The sequence below is a fragment of the Abrus precatorius genome, unplaced genomic scaffold, assembly GCF_003935025.1.
Source record: "Abrus precatorius isolate BTA unplaced genomic scaffold, Abrus_2018 Scaffold8, whole genome shotgun sequence".
Taxonomy (NCBI): Eukaryota; Viridiplantae; Streptophyta; class Magnoliopsida; order Fabales; family Fabaceae; genus Abrus; species Abrus precatorius.
Genome location: NW_020874428.1, coordinates 29,533,835 through 29,548,832, shown reverse-complemented (window position 1 = coordinate 29,548,832; position 14,998 = coordinate 29,533,835). Strand labels below are relative to the sequence as shown.

General features: G+C 35.0%; 3 protein-coding genes across 4 annotated transcripts; all 3 read left to right on the top strand.

The window, feature by feature from the left end:
• The first annotated feature begins 752 nt into the window (after positions 1-752).
• LOC113847265 lies at positions 753-1,214 on the top strand. The gene has a single exon (XM_027476254.1). The coding sequence runs from the start codon at positions 768-770 to the stop codon at positions 1,212-1,214; it is 447 nt and encodes a 148-aa protein (XP_027332055.1). The 5' UTR covers positions 753-767.
• A 1,265-nt stretch (positions 1,215-2,479) lies between these two features.
• On the top strand, positions 2,480-5,414 carry LOC113847264 (probable E3 ubiquitin-protein ligase LUL4). 2 transcript variants are annotated; one of them, XM_027476253.1, is made up of 4 exons: positions 2,480-2,942; positions 3,514-4,003; positions 4,505-4,652; positions 5,186-5,414. In XM_027476253.1, the coding sequence occupies exons 1-3, from the start codon at positions 2,617-2,619 to the stop codon at positions 4,616-4,618; spliced, it is 930 nt and encodes a 309-aa protein (XP_027332054.1). In that variant the 5' UTR covers positions 2,480-2,616; the 3' UTR covers positions 4,619-4,652; positions 5,186-5,414. The 2 variants fall into 2 exon arrangements, with proteins under 2 accessions (XP_027332054.1, XP_027332053.1); XM_027476252.1 differs by having other exon boundaries at positions 4,505-5,414.
• A 5,661-nt stretch (positions 5,415-11,075) lies between these two features.
• LOC113846926 (heavy metal-associated isoprenylated plant protein 33) lies at positions 11,076-13,223 on the top strand. The gene is made up of 3 exons (XM_027475687.1): positions 11,076-11,348; positions 11,505-11,580; positions 11,739-13,223. The coding sequence occupies exons 1-3, from the start codon at positions 11,319-11,321 to the stop codon at positions 13,040-13,042; spliced, it is 1,410 nt and encodes a 469-aa protein (XP_027331488.1). The 5' UTR covers positions 11,076-11,318; the 3' UTR covers positions 13,043-13,223.
• The last annotated feature ends 1,775 nt before the right edge of the window (positions 13,224-14,998 follow it).

The window sequence follows — 14,998 nt, the reverse complement described above, 5'->3', positions numbered from 1 at the left end:
TTTATCGTAGTGTTATAATATTATTTAAGTAGCCGATTTCATCGAGGAGAAAAGGCTTTGATGGTGCTTCTTGTTTACTGTACATTTATGAAGCAAAATAACTAAATAAATTGTGTAGACAAATGATTATTAGCTTTGCAATATTATATTTTTGTACAAAGTCTGACAAAATATGACTGGCAGCGACCAACACTAACTACGATGTCAATGTCTTGTTCCAACTAACAGCCTCAGGTCATACTCGTTACCAGGTACATTATCTCAGCATGATAAAAAATAGTCAAGAGCTAAATGCATTCCGAAGAGAAAAGGAGAACATTTGTTGTTGTGGGGAATGTTATTTATTCAACTTGGATTAAATCAAAAGCAACCGGCCCTGGTGATAAAGATGAGGCAACATCATATGAGACCCCATCATGAACCTTTGAATGCCTAGTACTGTTGCCAACAGCATCTTTTTCGTTCCCAAAGAAACAAAGGAAAAGCTTTTGTCTAGCAATTTTATATAATTGTGTCTGCCAGTAATAAACTTTACCTCTTGTTGCTGAATCTTGGGGTTTAAGGGACCCTACCAATTCCTTGATGAAAGGGCTAACAATATTCTGTCATTGTGCCACAAGTTCTGTTCCATACCATCAGACCTTGACTCTCAAAAGAACTAACCTTTATCACAAAAAAGCTTGTATATACAATAAAGTTTCTAAAACACAACAGCATATATTGCTTGAAAGCTTATGATCAAGAACAAGAAGCAGTTGAAGTCCCTCATGGGGAAAGTGCAAGGTTGTAGCCTTGTATCTTTTGGTGGCTGCTTTGATAGCTGTCGTGATCACACGCAAGGATCGGGTCAAGGGACAAGGATATGGAACCTCAGTGATAGGCCAGTGGAGCTGCAAATAAGGGTGGGATCAATACTGAAGAAGATTCACACATTGAAGGCAGGATCTTCTAAAAGACTGAAATGTAAAAGCATATATAAGGCATATATGCCTGCTAGGAGTGGTGGGAACTTGAAGAGCTTATTGTATTACTATGATGAAACTTGCCACCCTTATATTTGGATTCATGACACAGGTTGTCATTCCTTAAGGATGGGTAAGCAGCAGTACATTAGCCTTGAGGATCTCAGGGATTCTTCTGAGATCAGAATCTTTTGGGATCATCAGAGAGGCTCCATATCGGTTCGTAAGAGAACAAGGCCTGATTTCTGCTGAATTTCAACTTTACTCCAACCTTACTTCTAAAGTAAAGTTTGTTTGTCACAATTTTTCCCATGTTGTGTGCTACAATGGTCCATGATCATGTCTTTAATTAGTTTGTTAACAACATAAGAATGAATTTTTTCGTGCTCACACTTGATGTGATCTATATTATAATGTAGTTCTTTTTCCTGTTTTGCAGGCAGTTATGTATTAATAACCAGCCCAAAAAATGATTTATCTATATTATAATAAAATTTGAGTTTGTTATTTTTGGCATGTAAATAAGATATGACAACACTCACTGGTTTTGTGATCACCCTTCCATCCTTGTATGATCACCAAAAATTGCAATTATTAAAACAAACCCATTTAATTGGATTAATCGAAATTGAAATAGGATCTAGAGTTCACAAAAAGCATGCATCAAGAGACACACGTCGAAGGACCTTCTGCTCAATCACTAGACAAATGCATTTCAGATTTCAGTCCTCTTGCTTCTCTTCATCGCTTCCACCATCAAATGTGTTGAGAGTAGCTTATAAAGCTACGAAGAATGAATAAACTTAGACACACTAAAACAACAGTTCATCCTAATATTAATCATTCATAACAAATTATATAATTTGAATAATAAATACGTCACCTATTTATGATTGCATGATCGCTTAATGGTCTGATGCTTAACATTATACAAAAAATGATGAGTTTTGTACTTCAACATATTTACCATTATGCAAAATTTAGCTGTCAATATACACTGGTATTGTACAATCTATGAAGAAACTTATTTTTTGTTTTAATGAAAAGGTACATATAATCATGATATGAACTATACATTAGTAACAAATAAATTTAAATATTTATTAGTAACAAACATGGACTATATATTTCTTGGTGATATTATTTTACTATATAAAGTGTCAAACAGATTTAAGTCGGTTTCTTGAAAAAATTCCGAAAATAAAATAGTGAAGAGCATGTCATTTAAAAAATTTAATGGTCGCAACCACAAAAAGAATATGACCTGAGGCCGGCTTAGTCGAAAAACAAAAACATTATATCGAAAGGCCACTTAACCATTGCCTACCATAGCACTAAACAAAGGAACTCAAATTCATTTATTAATTATAGTTAAAAAAATTATTTAATAACACAACATATACTGATGACAGAAGGCCAACATACACACGGTTAAATATTAAGTTATTATTTGTTGAGCTATTAATATGGAGTGGTGGACTTGTTTAATAATATGGAAGAAAAGAAGTGAAGGGAAAGTAAAGTAATAAAAAAAATGGTGATTGTTGGAGGAATGAAAAATGTGAATAATACCAAAGGCAACGGCAATTCCTAAGAAACATTGAACAAACACTTACTGAAAACAGCAGTTTTTGGCTGTTGGTTTTGAGGTGAAATGGGAGTTTCATGGAGTAATGCTAACCGAAGAAGAAATACTTACTTTGAGTTTGAGCATTTCCCACCACCCCCTTTCTATTACTCTCCCCCACCATTTTTGCCACCGCCGCAAGGTTACTTTTTTAATTCTTCTTCCACCACCAGCTATGTGGGCCCTTCTTCTTCAAATCATCCTTCACCGCCACCCTATGTTCACAATCAAACGGCCAAGAAGATAAGGAACAATGTCAACTTGCATAAGCACACTCTGCGCCTCCACATCGATCCTCACAACCCTCATCACCACTTAATTTCCTTTGTTTTCGATGCCCTCTATAATGGCAGGTATTTCCCACAATGTATTTTTCTGGGATCTGTTAACGTTATTCCCAACTGAGAGTGTAGTTAGAATAGAATAGTCTTACGTCCTTATGCTTTTAACATTCCCTTAAAAATAATATCTACTTACCACACTAGTTTAATTTTCTATCATGAATAATGTGTACTTTGTTTAGATACAACCTGCTGCTGATATAGAATTTCTTATATGAATGTGTGAAATTAGTTCATCGGCAATTAACTTACATATGCATCATTATGTATGTCACCCAGTACAGCAATTTTCACAATTACATATACAACTGTTTGCTCTGATTATGAGAAGTTTCATTTGAAAGTATCAAAAACTATATTGCATTGGCTGACTTACCCTGACAAATCCACATGCCAATGAAAGAACTGCTGGAAACCATGAATTTTGGGTTAGACTAGAAATCAATTTGATTGATTGATTGGTTGTGTTTTGAATTGATTGCTCTCAAAATAGAATGTTTGAAGATTGAATGAATATCAAATGTATATAATGGAACATTTTTTGTTTGCTTAAGTTTTATACTCTTTCATTTGAAATGGGCAGCATTGCGATCTTCTACTTCGCCAAAGAAGAAGAAAAATGTAGGTTTATTCCGCTATATCCTGATGTGTTTGAGCCAATCACATTCCCCTTTCAACAAGGAGCTGGCCAGAAATTTTGTCAGCCTTCAGGAACAGGCATTGACCTAGGTTTCTTTGAGTTGGATGATCTTTCTAGGCCCTCATATGGAGAAGATGTATTTCCCCTTGTAATATGTGCAGAAACAAGTTTGAGAACTCCTTTGACAGATGAAAATGCATCCCCTCATATGCAAATAACTCAAGCTGTCTTAGATACAAACAATGGTATTCCTTTCCAGGTAAAAGTAGTTAGGCAGATTCTGTGGATTGATGATGTTCGGTACGAGCTGAGAGAGCTATATGGAATAGAAAGTTCAACAGCCGCAGGTTTTGACAATAGTGATCCTGGGAAGGAGTGTGTAATATGCATGACCGAACCCAAAGACACTGCTGTCTTACCTTGCCGACATATGGTATGGTTACTCTCTTGTCAAGCCTACTTATATGTGGAGTTGATACTCAGTTTCAAGGAATAAATACATCATCTTAAGGTCCTAATTTGATGATTCATGCACACAATCTTACCATTACTCTGTATCTGAAAAGGTTTTGCTTATAGAAAAGCAAGGTTATCATTCATATTTCTAAAAGACTACAATGGTTTGCTTGGTGATCCTTATATTACCTTAATATTTCTTTTCTTCCTTTCCTGCATTCCCACCTTCAATTGGGTTTCAAAGTTTTGATCTCTCTAATTGTTATTTAATCATTTATGTCTTATTTAAAATTGTACAACACAATGTTATTTGTCAGCACTAGAATATACCAGGGGAGATATTGGTGCCTAGTGCTTCGTTTCTTCCTGGTTAGCAGGACTAGAATAATTGTTCAGTAGTGTGTATATGTGTGTTTTGCTGCTTTCTATTTATTTTTCTATTTTATTATTCTCAGATTACATCTGTTGTATTTTCCAGTATATGTGCAGTGACTGTGCCAAAAATTTGCAGCTTCAATCAAATAAATGCCCTATATGCCGTCAACCAATTGAAGAACTTATAGAGATCAAGATAAACAATGGCAATCAGTGACATGTTTTTGCCTGATGTAAAGCTGAATTGCGTGGTATCTTGATTTTCTTTTTGTAAATTGCAGTCAATAATCTGTTTATAGTTCATATGTGATATGATCAAAGGAAAATTAAATCATATGTGATTTTAGCTGTACTGTAATTAAATATTTCTATAGTGTCATCAGTATTGTACTGATGATTATTTTCTTAATTTTTCTGTGAGTGATACTTAAGAGAGGATCATTTGTAGGCCTTGTTTGGTAGGTGGATCCTCCTTTATGTATCTTGAGGGTGAAGGTTCCCCTAATGAATAATGTTTGAAAATTAAGAAAGGTTTAATTTAATCATAAAAAGCTAGTGTTGAACATTCTTGCACTTCCTTTATGATCTTCACATGGGGGGATTTAAAAATTTAAAATTTCATATATTAAATGCCTTTTGCTAAAACAGACAGTTTGTCTCAAGAGTGAGTGGCGTTGGGAGTATAAAAGGAAAAAAAGAAGAAGTTGCTATGTGTTAAATTATTTTTGTTCTTTTCACTAACCAGAAACGGCTAATCTTGCCATACAAAGTACCTTTTATGTAGGCACAAAATCAGATCTTGGAAGCTTGGAGAGGTTTTCAGATGTCAACTTTTGAACAAATTAAGAAGCAAAAGCAAAACAGATGTAACAAGCCCTTCTGTTTTCTCTTTATTTTATTTGAAATGTGTTTTCCATTTTGGCTTTTACCGTTCCAATTTGCAACGAATATGTATTCCTCAAGATCGTTCAAACATTAACAATTTCATCCTTTCATGCATCTGCATCTCATTTCAGCCGCATGACTGGCCTTTGACCCCTGATCATATACATTACACGGTATTATAGTTAAGTAATATGAATAAGCCAATTGCTTATTTTTCATACTTTACATGGATTCCTAAAGAGATAAACGGGAATCTGTCGTTAAGAGGATAAGAGGGTAACAGATTTTGATGCAAAAAACCTTCTGAGCTACAGATTTTAGGCCGTGATTGTTGAGATGGAAAATTGATAACGAGGGAGTCAGATCAAAAGAAAAAAATTGTTTTATTCTTCAGATTGAGATTGGACTCAACTTCATGTCAAAAAATTGCATTACATATAACTAGTATAAGCAGAGATATCGTGCAGGTACAATAGAAACTGCAAAGTGTCTATAAATCAGATGGTTCATAATATTTAATGAGCTTATAAATTTAATTTTTGAATATAGTAAAATTGTGTACTCTAGAGATCGCCTATTTCAACTGCAGAGGATCATAACCCAACTAGATAGACGTTATAGCTTTAATAATCATAATTCTTTCATTCAAGTGTTAAATCGGCTAATGGAAGAAGCTGTAGTTTCTGACCAAAAAATCTTTTGTTTCAAAATTCCTACCGACGTAACCTTCAGTTTAGAAAATGATAACTGAAGAAATGGGATTTTGAAGAAACTTATGGTTGTGGGCATCATGAATCACGATGATATTCCGTGCCCGCAATACTCACTATTGGCGTGGTAAATGGCCTTTCTTGCAGTACACTTCTCTACCTTAGTTAAGGTGATTTATAATTGCCACTCATTTTATTCCATATTAAAAAAATGTATTTATACCCGATGATAAAGAAGCCATTTGGGCCAAGCCACAGAAATTAAAATAGTCTATAGATCATATTCATCCATCTTCATTTTATTTTTCTTTCAGAGAATAACTTTTACTTGAGGCAAGATGAGAGTGCCTTGGATATTATAGTTAAACGGAAAAGCTTTTTCTTTGTGAAACACATGGTCTCCTAGTACATGCCATTAGTTCTCACTGGAGACAAGCCCGGGTGACTAACACTTAACATACACACGTTATTGACCTTTTCAGAGTTATGGTCCAGCAAAAGAGAAAAGTTAAAAAATCCATCAAACAGTAAGGTACCACCGAACCATCCAAAGTTCATCAAAACTTCCCTACAATTTCACGACACCGACCCAATATATTTTGGTATCTTTTTACGATGAAAGAACTAGAAAGTTAACTGGTCCAAGGCCTCACAAAATGCCTGAATATACAGACCAAGGAAAACGGAGAAATCTAGATATTCATCTGTCCTTCAACTGCTGGCTACCATTTAGCATTTGCTTTCTTGTTATGTCTAACTGTTTGGAATGATGGTAATAATTAAAGTGTGTGCATGATCTCTTCCAACTTCCAAGTAAGTAGAACAAAGGGTTGATAGTACAAGCATCAAAATTTTCCCTTGTGGTCAAAACTTACTCAACACCTACACTTCATTATTAATTTCCTATACCATACTAAAATCTAAAGCTATAGAAAAAGAGGCCATGTGTGAGATGCAACTGCAACTGAAATTGTACTCTTCTAGGTGAGGCTCAATAAATACTCCCTCCTCTCAGTGTGCAAATTCATATTCTCTCTTATCAATCACTGTCCAAAGACCATGTGGTTGATCATGTGAAGCCTTCAACATAAATAGTAATGCCTTTGCATGGCTGCCCAAGTCATTCCCCAATGGAACCATTGGTGACAGAATCCGTAAAAATCATTTTCCAAATATAGATACCCCTATTAAACTCTCAAAAAATTACCCATCATTCCTTCACTTGTATAAAATTTATGATATCATAGCTGTGCCCGTCATAATCATATATACCAAAGTTCTTTTTCTCTTCTTTTTTTTTTTTCCGGGTGGGTTGGATTTGGTGGTCTTTGAGGTCAGAAAATGTCCACAAGACATCCACCATAACCAGTGAGAAGATATTAAGCTCTTTTGCTTCAAGGCAAACCGGGAGAATTGATGTTTAATGCATGGTTGGAAAGGCTATTCTTTTTAGAGAAATTATTATTTTTTAAATAAGTAATTATTTTTTTAAAAATAAACTAGACCAAATACTCACTTAAAAAAAGCTTCATATATTAAACACATAAATTAACTGACAAAAAATAATTTCAACTTCACTTTTAATTTCAAGTTCAAATTATAGTAAATGAACAATGTTAAATTCTGGAATAAAAAGTTTTATCAGTCATAACATCCTAACTGATTCAAATAAGATCGTCTATAATTAAAATTAAATAAAAATGGTAGTCTAGATAAAAAGAAATATAAGAGACTTGATAAACTAGTTATGCACAACCAAGACTCGTAAAAAAAAAAGGGCCCATGCCTTGTTATAATTAAAAATAATAATAATGATGCTGATGTCTCTTTCTTGGTACCAATGGCAAGGAAACCAATTTGCTATATTTCCTTTGTCAATACCGTTCAAATACTCTTTGACGGGTAAAGTGACATGTTCAAAGAGATAAAGGGGAAATAAAAGGGAGAGAGTCACAAGGACTTGATCACAATTTAGGCTTTTAAGAATGACAACAATAATTTGCTAGGAGAAATTCAAGGACAAAATGAAGAAAAAAACAAGAAACCTGGAACGTGATTCATCAGTATCCAGAGGGCTAGCTAGTTTTTTGGTTGCTTTCTTTCACCTAATTTGCTGTTAAAGTAGGGCATGCATGATTTAATCAGCCTAGCTTTATTTTTAGTTGCAAACATGACCTATATGTCTATTTACTTTTTGAAAGCCCATAAAACGTGACCAGTTGCAACTCCGTTTTCATTTCACACAAGTTTGGCACCAAAACAAAGGAAAAAGACCCATAATTTCTGCTAGTCCCACAGTATTCTATATGCGGCGGTTTTTACCTTTACTACCGAAGAATAATTATAACATTGTTATGTGTATTTGTTTTTTCTCCTTCTGGAATAACATACATAACTGTCTTCCATTAGGGTGAGGCCACCCTTCAGATAAAACATAGAAAATCTCTTTTTTTACACGGAATCTGTTTGTTAATAAGTAAGCATCAACAAGGGACAATTCCATGTTCCAACATTTAATCCTTTATCTTTTGGCACATAAACCATTTAAATGCTTAATACAAGGCGCAATGCACTTACTCGTAATAAAATCAAGTGTGTTTAATTCTGTTTATTTTGGATAATTAAGTTAACAGAGAGAATTTTTAAATATCAAACTACATGTCTACCAAAACATAATTGCGTATTTAAAGCACTATTCAGCCTTATTGATAAAATTAATAGGTTTCTGAAGGTAAAGACAAAAGAGAAAAACTTAATTGAGGCCCTAGACTTGGGAATAAGAATAGAAGAACAAGTTGAAGCCTAGAGTATAGACAGAAACGAAGTTATTGGATGGTAGAAAAAATTGTCTACTGTTGGATAATGATGTTAGTAAATGCGGAACTACCATGACCTAAGTATTTAATGTTATTTCAAAGGGAATTGAGTACAAGTGTTTACTTGTGTTTGATAATGACGTTAATCAGTACAAACAATTGTATATGATGTATTTTAGAAGTGTCAAATCCTTACAAGCAACAGCGTGAATCGGGATTCTTGTATACCCCAGTATTTCACTCATAATTCCAGTATTTAATATTCATATTTTCTTTACCAACAAAATTATGTAAAAGTATATGATATATGTTCATTCCTACAGAATTTTCATAGGATAGTTACAATAAACTATTAATGGATATATACTGTTCTGAAAGAAAATAAATGTAACTAGTGTACTTAGGATGAAAAATATTGATTAAACAAAATAAAATTAAATATTTTTATAAAAAATATATTCTTTAAATATACCTTTACACTATTGTTTAATCATAAATTACTATATTAAATTATATTCATGATATATTTTAATTAACTAATAGTATATAATTTTACATTGATTATGTACTAAAATATAAATTTTTAATTAAAATGTAATAATAACATAAAAATATTCTATATTATTTGATAAAATAGTGAATTCTTAGAAAATCAATTTTTTATTTTAAAAATTAATGTAATCATTTAAAAGTCTTATGGTAGAGTGGACTGGACTCAAATTACGTACTTCTGGTCAATGGATTGATTATATATTGATTTCAAACTAAAAGCAACAAATGTTTTTTTTTTCTCTCTGTTAATTTTTTCTATTTTTATTCTGTTCAATTCTCGTGCATCAATGTTTTTAATTGATTATATAATTTTAGTGACTGTTATTATTTTGGTGATAAACTGTGTCAGCTCTCCTAATTAAGAAACTGCAGGCAAACTTTTAATGATTGTGGGCAACGAATTTATTAATAGACTAAAGTCAAACTAAATTAAAGCCAGCAAAAGATTTTAATTGATTGAATAATTTTACTCACAATTATTATTATTTATTTATTCATTTTGTAATAATCTATGTGCCCTCTCTTAAATACACTATTATATTAAGTGTTCATATATTTAATATTTTACTAAAAAAATACACACATTATTTATTTACTCGTGGAAGTAATTATAAATATTTCTATAAAATAATGTTCATCATAACATTTATTAATGAGTAATTTATTAATATTTATCTTAACTACTAAACAGTGCCTTTTACTAATATTACAATTAAATGAGAATGACACTGTTTCAGATAAGATGAGCATCTCCCCCACCAAATTTCTATAATGCATTTTCATTGTATGCCTAAAGTGAAATAAATTTTTGTTAGGCTAATGAAATAATGGAATTCACCCAACAATAGATAGATGTAATATATAATTGAATCAATAAATATTTTTTTATCTAATTTATATTTTATTTTGTATTGACTAAACCAGGGTGTTTAAAAGCAAATTTCCATGCACTTGTAAAAACAGTAGTAATAAATGCTGAATAAATTTGTTGACCGGAATATATTAGTTAATGCATGTTTATATTTTAAAAATATAATTAAATAAAAAATTATCAAAGATTATTAAAAGATAGTTATTTTTAAAAAAACACATTAAAATAAACACGCAATTACTTTACTAAAAAATTTAAAAAGCCAAAATATAAGTCAAAATTATTGTATTAAAAATTCCCGAGGCTGCAATCTTGCAGGTAGATTCAGGTAAACTTTTTGGAAACGCTGAAGTAGAGAAGTAAATTAAGTGAGTGATGGTAGGAGCAGGGTAAATGTACCATAAAGCAGTTATAGAAAAGATAATTTACAAGTCAGCCACCTCCCAAAGAAATGTCATTAAATTAATCTTATGAACCCAATTGAAGTTAAAAATTCTGACAAAGCTAGTTCATATTTGGTGATAATTATTAGTGGGAGATGCATTTAAAAAAAACAAATCTCTCGTGAGATATAGTCACATATTCTCTCTCCTCTTTCCTACAGCCATTTATGATATTTTGAGCATCCCCACCTCAGAGTCTTTAAGCCAAGGCAAGAGAGAGAAAATCAAAACCCAAGTGGGGTTAAAGGTAGATTCTCAGGGAAGCCACACTTCCCACATGGCCTCGGTTATTACTCCTTTGCAATTACAGTTACAGAGTCTCCTCCGTAGGTATAGATGAGATGGCCTTTCCTCGCAAAAATACCAATAAATAAAGGCACCAAACAAAGATCCAACTCTCTCTTGGAGCACCATTCTCTCTTCTCTCCTTCTCCCATTCACTACCCTTCACTCTCTCTCTTTCTCTCTCTCTCTCACTTCTTAGCCACCCTCTCTCTGCGACTCTCCTCCTCAGAGACTCACAAAACCATTTCCTTTCTGTCTCTTATTCTCTCTTGCTTAGATCTATCTCGCCCTTTCTCTATTTTTCCTTCATTGTCACAAGTTTCCCCCTTGTATTCCATTGGTGGAGCAGTGAGACATGAGTAAAGAAGAATTCTTGAAGATACAGGTAATTAGTCCTCACTGTTTACTTCTTAATAGCTGTGCTTTGTTTTGAACATTTCAGATAAAGTCACGAGTCCTGTCCCTGTTTTTTTTTTTTTATTGTTCACTGCGAAACTTCTCTCTGTTCTGTTTGGGATTAAGGGATTGCTTGTGCATGCAGAAATGTGTTCTTAAAGTGAACATACACTGTGACGGTTGCAAGCACAAAGTGAAGAAAATCTTGCAGAAAATTGACGGTACATAGCCATTGTTATTTGTCCTATATAAAATTTCTGATTCGCATTTGTTTTTTTTATTTTTTGTAAGAACAAAAAGTCGGTGCTTTTAATCTGTTGTCGGACGGAGAAAACAAAATGTGAAGTTGTGAATGATGTGTTGGGTTGATTAATTACAGGGGTGTTCACGACGGAGATAGATGCGGATCAAGGGAAGGTGACGGTTTCAGGGAATGTGGACCCCAACGTTCTCATCAAGAAGCTTCAAAAATCAGGGAAACATGCACAGCTATGGGGTGGTGCACCCAAACCCAACAACAATAATAACCAGAACAACCTTGCCAACCAGTTTAAGAACATGCAAATTGACAAAGGTGGGGGAAACCACCACCACAACAACAAAGGTCAAAATCAGAAGGGTGTAAATAACCAACCCAAGGGCGGTCAACAAGGACCGAATCCTCAGCAACAGCTGCAGCTCCAACAGCAGCAAAGGCTTCAACAGCAGCTTCAGCAACTTCAGCAGATGAAAGGGTTGCAAGATCTGAACCTGCCTCAATTCAAGGACCTGAAGGTACCCACTCAGAACCCCAATGCCAAAGCCGTTAAGTTTGATATGCCCGAGGATGATGACGACTTCACTGACGACGATTTGGACGACTTTGAGGATGATGATGAAGACTTTGACGACGAGTTGGATGATGAAATGGAGGAACTTGCTCCGAATAAAATGAAACAACCCCCCACTGGGAATGGCGCACAAATGATGCTGAATGCTATGATGAATGCTCAGAAGGGTGGCAATAATGGCGGTGGAGGAAACGGAAAGAAACCCGGTGGACCTATTCCCGTTCAAGTGCATGGCATGGTTGGTGGAAATGGAGGAAAGAATGGTGGAGGTGTTGGAATTAATCAGAATCATGGTGGAGGTAACAAAAATAAAAATGGAAGTGGCATACCAGAGGTTAAAAATGGTGCAGGAGGAGGAGGAAACAAAAACGGTAACAATGGAGGGAACAACAACAACAATGGGGGTAAAAAATGTGTCCCAATGGATGGGGGTGGTGTGAAAGCTATGATGATGAACAATGGATTCCAAAACATGGGTGGTCCCCATGTGATGTCTGGGGGAAATGTGGGCCCCATGCCTAACATAAATCAAATGGGAATGTCTAACGTCCCCGCGGTTCAAGGCCTCCCGGCTGCCTCTGTGAATGGTGGTGGCGGTGGTGGGTACTTCCAAGGTGCAGGACAGGATGCGATGCCTGGAAACCCTTACCACCAACAACAGCAGCAACAACAGTACATGGCAGCTATGATGAACCAACAACGCGCCATGGCAAATGATAGATTCCAGCCAATGATGTACGCCCGCCCACCCCCTGCTGTCAATTATATGTATCCTCCTTACCCCTATCCTCCTCCAGATCCATACACCCACTTTTTCAGTGACGAAAATACTTCAAGCTGCAATGTTATGTGAACAAACCTGCAAATGGATGCTGCCGTCACTGTTGCAAATCAGTTCTTAATTGTAGTATGCTTTTCAATTTTTCTTCCCATCCTAAGTTAAATTCACCATAGGGACTAGTTTATAGATTTTATAATATATTATTATCATAAGTTTTTGGGTAGTATTATTATGATAATGTCTATATGTTGGAAACAGGAATAAAAATTTGACAAGAAAAAAGGATATGAAGAATTGGATGTGACCATAATTCTCTATCTCTTGCTCATTCATTTCTCTCACCAAGTCGTGGTTATTTATTTATTTTAATATAAATATTTAATCTCCTGTCATCTGTAGGCATTGACACCTGAGATATCGCTACGGTAAGATTTTCTCTCATGGATGTTTGTGTGGTGCGGTGCATCATACAGTGTGTTAGGCAATCAGCCATTGGGGGTCGGACCCACCAACCATTTTTCTAACCTATTGTGATTATACATAGTGGGGTGAATGGGCCATGCCCTGTCGCACATCATCCCCTTCCCACAATTTGAATTATTTAATATTTTGCAGCAAATGGCAATCTCTTGACTGTACCCAATTGAGGTTGTATCATTGGGGAGTAATAGTATTAATTGGAGTGATTTTGTGCTGTTTTTAATTAAAATTAAAAGTCACGGGACTTTAAAAATTAAAACTTGGAATATTTATCAGAGATAATGTGTATGATACTTACTCCTCTGCACCTCTGTTTTGTCGTATCATCACATATTCTTCTGTTATTTGGTAGCTGGAATATTTCTTTCACGACATCAGCTAGGTGGTGTAAAAGGAGAGTGAGTGACGTAATGATGTAGTATAATTGAAGTTATAGCTAATGATGTTTAGGGTGGCTGAGTAGTATATAGGGAATGCAATGAAGGATGAAAAGAGTATATAGAGTGGAGTGTCAGAGAACAAGGCGGAGGAAGGTAGAGGACAGAGGAGCAATGGCTGTGTCCTGTGTGTATATTATCCGGAAGCGTAATATACAGCCGTAGATGGTGATGACAGAGACAAGTTAACTACTTTTTATTTTGAAAATCTAACGGCGTTGACACTTGGCCCCCACCAGTTTCGGCATTTAGTCTTTTCACCTCACAGGCAGAGAGAGTACATGACCAAGGAGTGGGACCCACTCCCATCATGATATGATGGGGTTATCCCATCCATCCATCCATCCATCATGAGTTATGAGTGATCTGATTGATGGGGGTTCCACACACACACACACATAGTTACCATGGATAGTAGAGTTGGGTGATGGAAGTGTGGGTGAATGGTAAGGTGCATGTGGGATCAGGATCCCCTCATTTAGTCATGTAACAGGAGGGGATCCGTTTCCGTGCATGTGGGCTTATCTTATGATTCACTCACTGTTATAGCGTGTTCCGTTAGATATATAAGAAGAGAAGACGTGAGTGTTTGGCTTGCTTACGCCAACTTGCACTACAGACGAGTGCTGCTGCCTGAGGCTGAGGAAGCATTTAATGTGGGGTATCTACTCTCTACTCTCTACACTCTACACTCTACTCGGGATCCAATACTTTGTTTGCCTACAAGGTTTGCTTTATTTCCATTCTTCTCACCCAGTCACATGAAAAATGCACCCACTTATACACTGTTTGGGTCTATGCACGCGGCCCCGAGTTACATAAACCTAACAAAACAATGCCCCTCTCTCCCAATTTTTTTTATTGCTTACTCCATTCCCACACATTTTCTGTTTTTATTTATTTAACCTGAGAAACAGGGCCCGGCACATTTAAAGATCATGATTATATTGATCTAAAAATTAATTCAATTGATAAATTTGAAAGTTTTGTCATGCGTGACAATATATGCCTGTCTACAGGAAAAAAAAATCAACTTTGTCAACTTCGTTAGCTTTCTCTTTTTTGGTTAATCTTCGTTAGCATTTTCAAAAATTCAAAAATATCACTGTTT